Source organism: Pinus tabuliformis, chromosome 8 (genome assembly GCF_031772625.1).
Source record: "Pinus tabuliformis cultivar Carrire ecotype Pingquan chromosome 8, CPIR1, whole genome shotgun sequence".
Classification (NCBI taxonomy): domain Eukaryota; kingdom Viridiplantae; phylum Streptophyta; class Pinopsida; order Pinales; family Pinaceae; genus Pinus; species Pinus tabuliformis.
In genome coordinates this window covers 1,525,109,289-1,525,123,996 of record NC_142294.1, presented here as the reverse complement: position 1 = coordinate 1,525,123,996, position 14,708 = coordinate 1,525,109,289, and the positions used below count along the sequence as shown (strand labels likewise).

General features: G+C 36.2%; 1 protein-coding gene across 1 annotated transcript in view; it reads right to left on the bottom strand.

The window, feature by feature from the left end:
- LOC149241727 (cysteine-rich receptor-like protein kinase 2) overlaps positions 1 to 14,235 on the bottom strand; it is a 36,843-nt gene extending 22,608 nt beyond the window's left edge. The window contains exon 1 of the mRNA XM_089370640.1: positions 13,461 to 14,235. Within this exon, the coding sequence (XP_089226766.1) occupies positions 13,461 to 14,235 (775 nt within the window). The remainder of the gene's footprint in view (positions 1 to 13,460) is intronic.
- Between the last annotated feature and the right edge of the window lie 473 nt (positions 14,236 to 14,708).

Below are 14,708 nucleotides of genomic sequence, written 5' to 3'. Positions count from 1 at the left end.
TAAGAATATTACCAATTTTAAAGAAACTGCTTGCCTAAATCCTATGAAAAGTCTCAAAACCTCTACTAAAACCCCCTAGAGCCTAATTCAACTCCATAAGAACTGAATTATGGTTGTCCCTATCGCCATGGACATAAGACCCATTACCACTCCACACTTAGACCTGGACAACCTTCCCCTGGCCGATAGGGACTTCCAAATAAAAGATACTACTACCCTAGAGCTTCTGCTTAAAATTCATTGCTTAAGCAAAGACAGATACTTGAACCATACAGATGATATTGGCCTCTGGGAGTCCAATTTACCCAGATACTAGTTCCCCCAAGTTCACATCTTTCCAGAAATTGTTCATATGTGCTATGCATGATATGTCCCCAGCCATAGAGCCATAATGTGTCATGACCAGAGGGTTCTGTTCACTATCACAGCTGAATCCATTAATGAAATGCTACAGTTCCAACCAAGGCCAAACTTAACCCCACTCTCAATTGGAGACTTGTTGGACCAGTATCCCAAACTAAGCCCATCAATATTGGCCCAGTTGTTTCAAACCTTCATTAGAGAGGAAAAGCACATATGTATCAGCTATTTTCTCCTAAAGACCCCCCTCCATATGTATAAGTTATTTTCTCTTAATGGGGCAAGAGCATTGTAACTATGATATCCTTTGTTTTGGGTTACTCTACCAGTGAATACATTGATGAAATTATTCTTGCTTTCATGTCCATCTATACCCCAGGGAAGCCTCCTCCAACCACATATGACTTTGCCACATTCATAGCTAATAAAATGCATGAGCAATTCACAAGAATGGGCAATGAGAGAGTTTTCAAATACTCCTCTGTATTGTACCATCTATTTTTGTATTATCAGTCGGATAAGTTCCCTTTCACCCTCCAGAAGCTTGACACCAGGGGCCAACCCAGATCTGTCATCTTTTGGACCCCACTTTTCCATGAGTATAGATCACCATATACATACTCAAACTTCATAGATTCTTTTGTGAACCCAATCATGACTATGCTCTCTGGGAATCCTCCACCCAGGATAAGTCCAGAGATAAAAAGAGTCCTCCAGATTTCCAAGAAAACCAAAGTGGGAGATTGGTATCTTTACCAAAACCACACGGAAATCAGAATATATGGTTGCCAGCATGCACCATATAAGTTGCCAAGATACCTCCCCATGAGGTTGTTTGCCTTAGAATATTATAGATAGATCATCAATGCAGATGAAGTCAACTTTGTCAATGCCAAGAAGAAGGCCAATTTTAGAATCAAAGACCAGTTAGGCCCCTTCATATGCAATGCCAGAGAGGCAAGGAAAGAGGCAAACCTGTTCCTGCAAAGAATAAAATTCCAAAGGAGTTTTGTATGGAGATATGACCCTTTAGAATTCATTACCAAGAAAAGGCAAAAGGTCAATCTAGGACCTTTTATCCACCACCCCATACCAGAAATAGAGGCATATGCCAATCAAACAAAATGGGTGGAAAATACCTTTGTATATAGGGACAACACAAAAATAGATGTAGAAAATGCTCTGATTGATTTGGAAAAGAAGCTTGATGAGATCTCTTTTCTGCAGGTACCAGAAGAGCAAGAAAGAGCCATGAGCACCCCTCCAGTCATGTAGACTCCTTAGAATGAGGATAAAAATCCAAAAAGAAACAGAGAGGGAGCTTCCACTTCAGGAATGGACACCTCTAATCTGCAGTAGGAAACAAGTCAGAGCAAAACGCAAAGGCTCAATCCGGCCTCTAAACAGGAATATATAGAAGGATCAGCACAGGTAACCAACATAGAGGTAGAAAAATGCAGGCCCACTACTCCATCTGAGGACATACAAGAGCCTTCCACATCACAGACTCAGATGTTGGAAAGGCAGCTTAGTGTGGAAGTGTCTTCCTTCAGTAGGTCTGCTGACAAAGACCAAGACATAAAGGACAGGTATAAAGAAATCAAAATGAGGAATGAGAAACTCAAAGCTCAAACATATGCTCAATACTTGAAGCTCACTCCCACAAATCAAACAAGGCTGATGTCAGCCTTTGACATCAAGGAGGGAAAGCTGCAGATGTCCTTTATTAAGCCTACAACACAACAGCCCAAAACATCATCAGACTTCAAAAAGGTTGACTTTGAAGTATTGGCTAGGGATATCCATCCCATAGACCAAATAGAGCTGCATAAATAGGCTGGGGAGATGATATACTCCACCCTGACAAGTAAAACCATAGTTGCCCATCAGCTGCAAAACTCATTAACCAACATCTCATCTCAATATCAGTTGGAGAAGGCCTCCTCACAGGCCAAGGATACTAGGATCAAGTCCTTAGAGGACTTAGTGATTGAATTGGGACACGATCACAAAGATATCAAAGCTATAGAGTAGCTTATAAAGAAGAAAAACGATGATATTGCTGCACTGAAGAGGCAATTAAAAATACCCCAACCGCAAAATCCTCAAACACTTGAAGTCTTAGAAAGCCAAACTAGACATGACGAGGTGATGGAATTGGTCCTAAATCTTAATGATCAGCTAAAGGAGACAGAAAAGGAGTTGGACACTTTAATTCAATAGAAGCAAAGTGACTTGGCCACAACTTCTACAAATGTCATCCCTACAGTATGTCAACACTAACAACTTCACTAACACCTACAGCTCCACTTGCCACAACATTGCCAGTCACAATAGAATCTACAACAATAGGTGCATCAGGATAAAAAGCAACATAATTAATTCAATCCATGGAAGAAATTTCTATCCAGGCTATAGAAATGAATAGACTAAGAGAAAAGGTGGCAAGTTAAGAAAATGACTACAAACTTGCCCAACTTAAGCAAAAGGAAGAGGCACAAAAGGCCCAAAGACTGAGTGAAAGAATCAAAGTCATAGAGAAAGACTTAACATTGGAGAAACCCCTTGGGCAAACCAAGGAACTATTATGGGACAATATCATTGACTCTATCAATAATATTTGGCCTTCTATTAAAGTTATTTTTGAGCAGAAAGAATTGATAAAGATAGCTACAGAAGTTGTCTAAAAGGTCAATGAGGAATTGGGAGACATGCCTAAGGATGCCAATAGACTCATCCATTTCCTTAACAACAAAAATAGATATAAGCTTTAGGAGATAAATATAGAAGACATAACTAAAACTATTTTAGAAATAAGAAAGGTTCTTTCCAAGAGGAACCTAATGCTAAATTTGGAGGAAAAGTGCAAGAACATGCAGGTGGCCATTGATAGATTCATGGCCAAATTCAAAATTTTGAGGGAAAAAGGTTTGCCCAGTCCATTGGTCGTCAATGAAAACCTTATGACACAGTAGGACTATGACAATAGACTCAGGCAGTTGGCTAAAGAACAAGCTAGCGCTTCATCTATTAAAGCCCTACCAACAGACAAAGTTTTATATAACACTTTTGAGAACTTGCTTTTCCTCCAACATGACGTAAAACAATTATTCATCACCAAGCCCAATTTTGCCACGTATACTGAAGCTGACAAGATATACTGAAGGATGGTGAATGTCAAATTACCCGAGGCAGAATGGTGGGAAAGCATGACTGATTTACTGTGAGAAATTTACAGTAAAAAGTTACTACACAATAAAAATAGAGCAGCCAGGTAAATAAATGAAAACAGGATAGCACGGTCAAAGAGTATCAGGTGAAAGATAAAAATTGAAGAAGATTCCAGGGTAGAAAACCACAATAGCAAGTTAGCATAAAGGGATTAAAACCAACCATAAAAGCCAGCAACACCAAAATAAAAGGGACAACATGAAGCAGTTCAATAGCTGCCTCTATCTTCTAGCAAGAATATATTTGTATTTCCTAGATTAAATCTCAAGTTAGTTTTGAGATATTTTGTAATAATTTTTGTATAAATACTTCATAAATCGAAGTATGTAGGGTGGATTCTTAGACATTTCTATAGAACTTTTTGATCAAAAGACTATAAGCTATTATATCACCGATTGGACCAGCAAGCTGGATTAATGAATAAAGACAAGACATTTCACTGGATTCATGTGTATAGCAAAGTGCATATAGTATTTTCTCTTGTATTGTTATCTTTCTTTCAAAATTTTTCCACAATCTTTAATGTATCTGAAATCTGAATGCTATAATATGGAATGATATCTCAGAATTTGCTTCATTACACTCTGTTTTAACTATTATGTATTTTAATGTTTTCTGAAAATTATCTAAGTTAAGGAATTCTTGATTGCTCCTTAGTTTAGGTAGTTTCCCCCTGATCCATAGTAAAGGATTCTTAATTTCCCTTTGCTCATGATTAACCTCTGTTCCTCATCTTAATCCCAGTCTGAGAATTCTTAAGTTCTCTCTCACTCTGGTTAAGATTCATTTCACCCATTTGGCCTAAAGACCTACACTTTTCTCTGCTAGCTTTCCCTTTGAACACTCCCTTTATTGAGCTAATTCCAGTCTTGCTTCCCATCTTTGACTCCACAGCCAAATGGTCCAAAGACATCACTATATCCATCTGTTTTAAGGATTCCACCATCCAAATCTTCAATACAAATCAAAAACCCCTTGAATCTTTAGAACTAGCCTAAAATCCCAGCAAACAAAGCTAAATCATATAGAGAGAGCCCTTTCTGAGCCATAGGTTGGCTAGAGCCTATGCATAAAAGTTGGTTTGTGGTTACCTCAGTTATTTTCTTTCTTGTGATAACTTCTAGAGAAAATTGTGAGTGATAACATACCACAATATCGCATTTCGCATATTACGACGGGCTTTTTGAGTTACGTATTTTGTGAAAGCTGATATGCGATTGCAATAAGTGCTTCATTTTACAATGAATATCTGAAGTCTTAGATTTGAATGAAAAGTCTAATGATATCCTAAGTTAAATGCGGTGATCCCTTCCATCACAATTCATGTCCAATTTTGGTTGTTAATTAACCTTCGACACACTTGGTCCAACGATATGTAAAAAAAGCAAGAATTGCTAGTCTTAAATGGATTGACTTGATATCTTAATTTATTTCTAAAAATTTAAAAAGAAAGCACCTAAGTGCTAAATTTTTCTTGGAGGGTTTTTAATAAAGGGTCCCCATTTATTAATCGAATATTAACTATTAAATAAATAAATTGGTGGGTTGTTGAATAGCACAATACACTACTCATAGCAATGTTTAAGCTTTTGGATGGCCTCCTCCAACAATCTAATCTCATCAAACTCATTCCAGTCTTTGTATGCTACTAGCAGTCCACTAATGAATCTTTGAACCTTGGCCTTCTCCTCCTTGAGGTAAGGCAAATATCTCAACAACTCTAAGAACCTCCTAGTATACTCATCATCTGTCATGTAACTGATCCGTAACTCATACTTCTTCTTGAAGAGCCTCTCAAACTCATTCCAAGTCAATTCATCTTCCTGAATGAATTTAACATTCTTCACATCCTCCCACCAGATATCTACTTTCCATTTAAGAAAAAAAGTGACTATCTTTGCTTTCATGTTCTCTGAATAATCATGCAGTTTGAAGAAATTCCTCATATCGAGAAACCATGCCTCTGTATCGTATGATTTATTCATCTCTCCATCAAATATAGGTCGATTTTCTTTATTAAACTCATCCAACAAATATCCCTTATCACTCCTCCCATAATGATGATAGCGATGACGATCATAATGTCTGTCAGAACCATAACTAGAATAGTACTCATGTCTATCACCCCTCCTATCCAGAGTATCCAAGGACCTGTCATCTCTAACTGTGTCGTCTCCATCCAACCTGTACTCACCATGAGACCTGCTGCCATATGCCCCATTAGTTTTTTCCAGTTTCTCATGGCTGATCCGAAGTGGTCCCTGTCGCTGCAATTCTGACAAACTCTGAAGTATCAATGCATTTACCTCTGCTTGTTTCTCCTATGCCTGTATGATTATGTCATTGTCTTCCTTGCAACTCCTTATTTATGCAATTAAGCTTCTCAGTGTATCTTCCAAATAAGAAGAGTGTCCAACACCACGTCCCTCATTTGATCCATAGGGATAGTCTCAGGAACTATAGTCTATCATCTTGCTAGTCATCTTTAATATTCTTCCTGCAAGGTATGTCATGTTAGCTAAATCAAATCACAATAAACCAACATACCTTAGCATAATTTGGGGAGGATACCTTATCTGCAAGATCAACAAATCAACATAATACATGTATAACATAATCATGACAACATATAGAAATATAACACATAAGCATGTAACCATATATCCATCATTATAAATAGAGTCCAGTCATCAATGCATGACCATATCAACTACACATACCATGACCTCATGCATGACAACAGAAACCATATCAATGTATGTTGACAATACAGAAGCATAAAAAACATGTAACCAATCATACACTCATGACGACACACTTCACAATAACAACATCCTCTTTCACATGGCGAAATAACTACAATCATGACTACCACCATGCATATGCAACAAGCATATAGACTAGAAGGATGATTAACACACGTAAAATAGACATGTATGCATGACCAACACACAACCCATCCAATCCGAGGGGTGAACCATGCTCTGAAACCACTCTGTAATGCCCTCCTCCCACATCTACCCAAGTAATCAGGCATCCGGGGTAAACATGTGATAAGAAGTTATCATGTTATGATTAAACCTCCTAAGTGACCTTTAGGAATTGGAATCGATAGAAACACACCATACCAGACCTTCTACACCTATTATAGGACTCCCAGAATGCATCCCAGTCATTCCTGTCACTAATCCCTGGGCCCCATTGAACTTTTAGATCACTAAACGACTTGACGCTCCCTTGATATGGACAAGGGTGCGTCTTAGGACCTCTGGATGCATGCACAACATGGGCATGCTAATGTTCGGGGACTTTTATGCTCAGAGCTGTGCCTACGACTCCAGGATTTGAGGCACTTTTGAAGCCCACAATCCAGGTCACTGCCCAGAAACCCTTGTAGCTTTCAAAATCCACAAATTTCATTATGATAAGACTTACGAATCAAAAACTGACTCCAGGACTAGGCCTGCCCATCCCCAACCAGGACTGACATTCTACCCAACACTTCGCATTAATGAAATCTACAGGAAATGAATACAAAACATATCATAAATGACTGAAAACTCATATGGAACTTGACAAGAAGGATCACCACCCACTTCTCTTAAGTGTTTTGACAATAATATTGTATTGCATCCATTATCCTTTCAGTTACGAGTAAATACATTAAATAACCAAGACAATAACCAGTTGCATAACCATGCTTATCAAAAACATTAAACCATGAAAATAACAATGAGATAACAAACATTAAAGCCACATATTAACAAGTAAAAAAGCAACAGAACTTAGCTTTTATTAAACATAGGCATAGATGACTAGGTTCAAGACTTCCACATACCACTCAACTGTAGACATGGATGAACCAAATCTTTCTTTCATATACTCACCCCCATGCCATATTCCAAGCATGAATGTGGGATCTCATGGATAAACCAATCCAAAAACAACTAAGGGAATCTAGAGCTTAAACCACCTCCACCCTCACCAAATAGTGATCTCACCAAAATTAGCATCGAGATCGCAAAACCAAATCGAGCTTGGATTTCCTCCAGACTCTATCACTATCCTTGAGTAATTTTTCGTCTCCTTGTGTCTCAGGCTTTACCGCAATCCACACCAGATTACTAGGCCCTAAACTGAGACACCAGTCTCTCAGGCTTTACCGCAATCCACACCGGATCACTGAGCCTTAAACTAAAACTCCATCCTCATGCTTCACCATGTATCCTGCCAAAACCGGTCAAGGGATTCCTAGGCCTTCGGGATTTTCCTGAGACCACCTCCACCCCAGATTCCGAAACCATCTGGAAATTCCAAAGCTTAAAACCAAGAAAATAATCCCATCATACCATGGCTATCCAGAAAAAGTCAAGGCTAGGCTAAAAACCGTTGTCATAACCCGACAAAACCATGCCACCAATAGCATAAGAACCATATACCAACATGCAAATTCATGCATATCAAAACTAGCTAGGAAATCACACAAGCAATATGTTGCCTGCAACTATTCTTGCTGAAGCTGCTTGATCTTGTTCTTCCTTGCTTGATCATTTCTTTCCTTCCTTTCCTTTTCTTGCTTTTTCCTTCCTTGCTCAAAAGCTAGAGTGCTCCAAGAAAAATCTAAGTGTCCAAGAGTGAGAGAGAGAGAGAATAATGAGAGAGCTCCAAAACCAAACTGGAAAAGGGTACCAACTGATCCTTATAAACCTTTTTATCAATGAGGCCTTTATTTTCTTCACTTTCCATTATTTTCCTTCAATTTCCCCCTCACATGAAATCTGTGACCTCTCACCTCCCCTTTCTCCTATTTTCCTTTATATTCATAAATAAATGTGTCAAAAATACCTCTTTTTGTTTTTAATGCCTTAGCCATTGGCTTTGCCAATTTCCCTTAGCCATAAACACATCTACTAATGCCGACTAGGCTATGTTTGCCCAACATTAAGTTTGGAATAAGTGTCTCTAAACCTTGGTTTTATTTTTCCTATATTAAATTTTAATGCATGAACTTTTAATTAGGGGTTGTTACACTATGTGAGGAATATCAATTTCAACACCAGTGGATTTTATGTCATGCATAATGGATCTGACTTCTAATGTCAAGGAAAAATGGTCATCTTTTTCAATTCAAGATTGAACAACTTAATCATCAATTGAACAAATTCAAGTTCAGAGTGTGAGTCATATAATTCCTTCAACTTATTTAACGCTCCAAAGGCATTTGAAAATGGTGAAATATGTCTACTCACCTCTTCATTTACTGGCGTTGCAATCAATGCATATGCCTTGTTGTTCTTGTTTTCCCGAATGGAAAGCTACTTATCTGAAGTAGGATTTTTTGTTGCATTGTCTCATTCTCCATCACAAACTCCTTTCCACAACTCCTTGAAAATCAAGGTGTGCTTTATCTTCCTGGACCACTCATGATAGTTCTCTTTTCCAAACAGAACTACTCCCTCAATGGAGATGACTGAATGCATCATAAAAAATGGTTGTGTTTTTTATTTTCAGAATAATGCAACCATTATCTTCTTGGGTAAAAGATTGATTTAATTATGTAGATGGTGAAACTCCACTTTTCACTTTACCAAGTTAATATTTTATTTTTTCATATGTAATATATCACCACTCCTAACATAATATACCACTTAGCTTATGCACGTTCCATAAATCAATGTGCACTTCATGTCATTCATAATGTATTATATAACATATGTAGCCTTTAAAAAAATTAATTCAAACCATGGCATTGAATTAAGTGCCATACTACCACTCATGTATGCACTTTCCATATCATATATATGGCATACATATCCTTTTGAAAAGCCGACTATTCAAACCATATCATATGCTCCATCGAAACATATTTGACCCAACACAATGTTAAAAAAATGAATTCAAGTCACATGGTAGCACAAGGGATATATGTACCCAAAAATAAAGTGCACCTCATGGCCTTCAATGCACAATTGAATAAAAAAATTGCTTCAACACACAGGTATCTATATTCCATGCACAAAGTTAGAAATGCACAAGGGAAATGCCAAATACAATTACCATACCCAACACCATTGCTCGGTCATTTAAGCACATGTATCCATAGAATATCATTTGCAAACACATGGAGTATACAAAACCATGCATGCACGGTTTAAAATTATATTTGACATCATCACACGACCTCCAACAAAAAATACATACCATTTTCAATGAACAACCACCATGGTCATAGTTAGCATAGACTTAATGCCCAATGTAAATGGTCAAATGCATCACGACACACATATTATTAGCCTTTACATCCCAACAAAGTTTTGTTCAACACATGAAGCCATCAAGCAAGGATGCATAGTCAGACATCCTTCAAAATCATATACGCACTCACCAAATGCATGCAAATGAACAGTTAAGGAGTCCACGTCCTTCACAACCCTCACCAAGGGAAAAAAAACTTTTCATTAATGAATGGACAAAGGATACAGAGAATAAGATAGAGAATTTCTAGGAGTTACGATGAAGAAAACTAAATTAGGAGTTGGCTCTGATACCATGTCAGGTCAAGAGTAACTCCGAATGAAATTGTTTCTTTTGCATTAAGATAGAATATGAATATATACAAGGAGAGGGAGACTATTGGGTTTCATCTCCTAATGTCTCTTTTTCTTCCAAATATTTGTCGTTCAACACAATCACAAGGAAACAACATTATGAGGATATGCAATGTTCAATTCTACCATAGTCCCAACTAAAAGGGAGGAGGGTTCTAAAAAGAATTGACAAAAGATAAATTGTTGCCATGAATTACTAAGAAATTATTTCTCAGAGCAATAGTTACTTGGGAGAGGAAAAATAGGAGATCATTTTGCTTGCTAACCGCTACAACTCCAAATACTTTGGTATCCACTCTCTTGACTAGTTGCTAGGCAAAGAAGGTGTCCAAATTGGTTTCACCCGACTCCCCTAGTACACTCTAGCATGAAGTTTGGAAACAACCTCCATCAAAGAGCTCCTATGGCTAGATTCATATTTTATGCCCCTTGTCACAACTGTTTAGAGGCCAACTTTTAGTCAGCTATAAAAATGCTTTCTGCTCTTGACATGACTTCATGCCTTGTACAATTGGAATGTTTGTCCCTTTATTGAGTTGCATTCTTCGAATAACCTCCTCCATCATGACGAAAAACCTACTGAATGTAAATTCCCACTCCCTCACACGGATCTGGCCACCCCTCTCCACATTTTGGCTATCCTGCAATTAGGGAATTAGCCAATACCTAGTACTATGCTAAAGTTCGTACCCTCCTCTTCCATTAAATTCCAAATGTTGGGCTCCTTCTCCAGCATGTTCTCACATGTGATCTCTTACATCACATGCATTCTTGGATGACGTAATTGGTACCAGACTAGAAGATATCATCTATAACTAGGATCTACCATCTAGAGGGGGTGTGTTTCCATGTCTATTGATCAGGTGGGGAAGTGGCAGCCGCCGCCCACCCCCACTCTACTCTACTAACCCCATCTGGGTGAAAATTTGATAGAAAACCATTGAAATTATATATAACAATTTAAATTACAACATTATTAACCATTGGTTACATAATTTGCAATTAAGTATTGTTAAACCTTTTAAGTAAAAACTAAATCATACAATGAAGTTCTTAAAACACTTTCAGATATTCTAAAAGAATAAAAAATACCATTATTACTTAATAATGTAATTTTAAATTTACAACATTATTTTCTATACTTTTACAACTTTTATTAATTATTAGAAATATAGTTTTAAATTTATTCACTTTTATAATGATATAATTATTTGATGTTTTGATTTTTTTTATGGCAATATAAGCAATTTTAAGAAATTATTACAGTAATATTCAGAATTGGATGGAAAATATATAACTAATTTTTGTTTTTACACTAAATCTTAGTAAAATAATTATAAAAATCAAAACTTAAGCACTATGTAAAAAAGAGTATTATTTCCTATTTTTAAAAATTAATAAATTTACATATTTAATTTAATCATTGACACAATTATATTTAGATAAAACAATTTTATGTGCATTAAAAGATTATGATTTTGAAAATATCACAATAATTAAATACATTATTACCTTGGCCAGGAACATCATTCTTTGTTTGTGATTAATTTTTATCATCTCTATTAAAAATTGAGAGATGGTTGGATAGTCATGTTAAATTATTAAAACCAAACTTATATGTCCAAAATTAATAAAGAGAAACATTGAATAACCAAAAGACTAAATAAATCTCATCACATTGCATAAACTTAAGGATAGTATGTCATGTTGATTGTATATCCAACCTTGTGGAGCCTGCTCATTAAATTATTTATGTTTAACTTATTCAGTTTTTATATATATATATTTGGGAAATGTAATGATTTTCATAAACTCTTATAATGAAAATCTCTGACTTATGTTTAACTTATTCAGTTTTTATATATATATATTTGGGAAATGTAATGATTTTCATAAACTCTTATAATGAAAATCTCTGACTTCAAATCGAATCTATTTATCTAATCATAGAATTAACGCATTCAACTCCATCAATCTCATATGGAGACACCACTTTTAATTTAATTTATAAGGTAATTATTAGATTAAATAGTTTGAATATTAGACAATATATTTCCATCTTATATTTAAGATATTCTAATAGTTTATTTTTAAATTTTTCATCCTTTAAATGTTAGTTTTTAAGTATAAACATGATTTGATAAAACTCCCCAAAAAACAAATAATATAATGGTTAACCATTCTAATTAAAATCATAGAAATATTGTTGTTAAACTATTTATAATACTCCCATGTACATTATAAAGGTAATTATAAAGATTATAGAAATGTTGTTATTAAATTATTTATAATATTCCAAAAAATCTATTTGAAATACAATTATATAATATAACACTAATATATAATATATTTTATTTTTTATTTTAACAGTGCTAATGTGCCAAAAATCAAATTAATATGTAATCCAACAATTTAATTGATAAAATTTAAAAAAAAAATAAATAAATAAATAAATGAATACCATAAATTTTAAAAAATATAGTTATTTAAAATAGAGTTATAAAGAATTATTTAAATAGTAAAATTATCGTCAGTGAAAACTTAAACTTAATGAAACCAATATAATCCCCTCAAAATAATTTGGTCTTTATTAATTTCACTCAACCCTTTCACGTGACAATTTAAAAACAAACATTACCAAAAAAGGAGAATTTAAAAACGAAATTCATAATTTAGATTTTCCCAAATTTTCTATTTGCTTTATAAATAATCTTTAACCTACCCTTTCAATTTTATGTTTCACGTGACAATTTAAAAATGAAATTCATAATTTAGATTTTCCCAAATTTTCTCTTTTCCTTTAAATAATCTTTAACCTAGCCAATACACTCTAACCATGTAGACAAGTCAAATTATCAATAATTACGCAAATGATATACACATTTTTATGAAAAAATGTATAACGACATATTACATGAACCTTTTATATGTATCACTACATAATCCCCCGTTTCCCATGGTGTGCCAGTAAGCGTTTAACTACACAGTTTGACGCGCCTAATTGTGTCACAACTAATGATTGCAATCCTATAATCAACGGATATAATGCAACGCAACGGATATAAAGCATATAAACTAGTGCCAAGAGGCATGGCCTGATTTTCATCTCGGCTCCAGAATGCCTGAAGAAGGATCAGCAGCTGCAGAATAGACATCGGAAGGTGTCGTGGAAGAAGTTGCTGCACTGCTCGATGTTCTGTCAGGGTCAGGTGCTCGAAATGATGAAAGTATTGAAAAAGTTGTAAATCTCGTAACGCATACCGCAGTGACGACTTCTGTAGCGTGCTCCATTAGCACCAGTGGCGCATGCCGTATGATTGATATTATTCAATCTACCGGCACCGGATATCTTTGACCGACCTACAGATAAACAGGAGCGGCAGTTTGTTGGGGACAGATCTCTCCAACACTGGGCTAAGCCGTACATTTCCCTTGAATCCGAATAGACGGTGTCAACTTTAATTTTAGCAAAACGTTGAGGACTCTGCACAGCTTTTTCGATGATATTTGAGAGCACTTGGTGAGTAATATTTCCAAACTGCGCTGGAGCATAGCTTTTTGCGAGGTTGCAAACAACATTCGTAGCCTCGCTCTCATTATAATCATTGTAAAAGCTATGATTGTCGTAACGTAAGAAGCACTCGTTTAGCCAAACGAATCCAGAGGTGTTGCTTGGACATATCTCAACAACCAATGCTGCCGCCTCCGTTTCGCACTGTTTGCAGTCCGAGGCATTTATATTCCCGCTGCATTGTGCAAGCCCATAAACAACATTATTGGTGTTTTTCCCCAAAACACTAGTGTTGAATCCGCTCGTTGAAACCTTCTCCACCAATGATTTAAAAGTCTGGTTTAGATTATGCTGGAAATCGCTACCGTAACTATATTGGTTAGGCGAGCAATCGCCCCAACTGGAATAATTAAAATCGTCAGCCGCTGATAGGTGCAAATCCTCAGCCGCTAAGAGGTGCAGACGCGTCCACACACTGACCATAAGCAACACACAGCTGATCAATGTTTTCGCCTTCATCGCCATTGCAGAGCAGGGCAGGACCTACACGCCCTTCTCGTTCCCCTGTTCTTTTTTTTGTAGATTTGATGACGGAAGGTGCTCCTCTAATTTGAAGGTATTGTATAGTGAGAGCAAACCCACAGGGTTATGGATGTCAGATGGTAATGTTTGAGGTTCCCATTCTTATATTATTATGGACGCCGTATCAAACAAGTTGTTTCATAAATTATTATGGAGGCCTTGTGAAGCAAGTTCTTTTGTCATTTACGGGTCAACAAATAATAATATTGAACGTTAACACCATTGGACTTTAACATCAATTTAATAATTTCACCTGACGAGGCGTGAGGGTCGTCGCTATTAGTTCTGCAAGGCGTGGAGGAAGGGTAAGACGATTTTAATTACAATAGTATATTGCCTTTCTGCAAGGCGTGGACGACGGGGAATGCAATTTTAATTATGGCAGGAGTCGTTTCTGTTGGCTTTCCAAGGCGTGC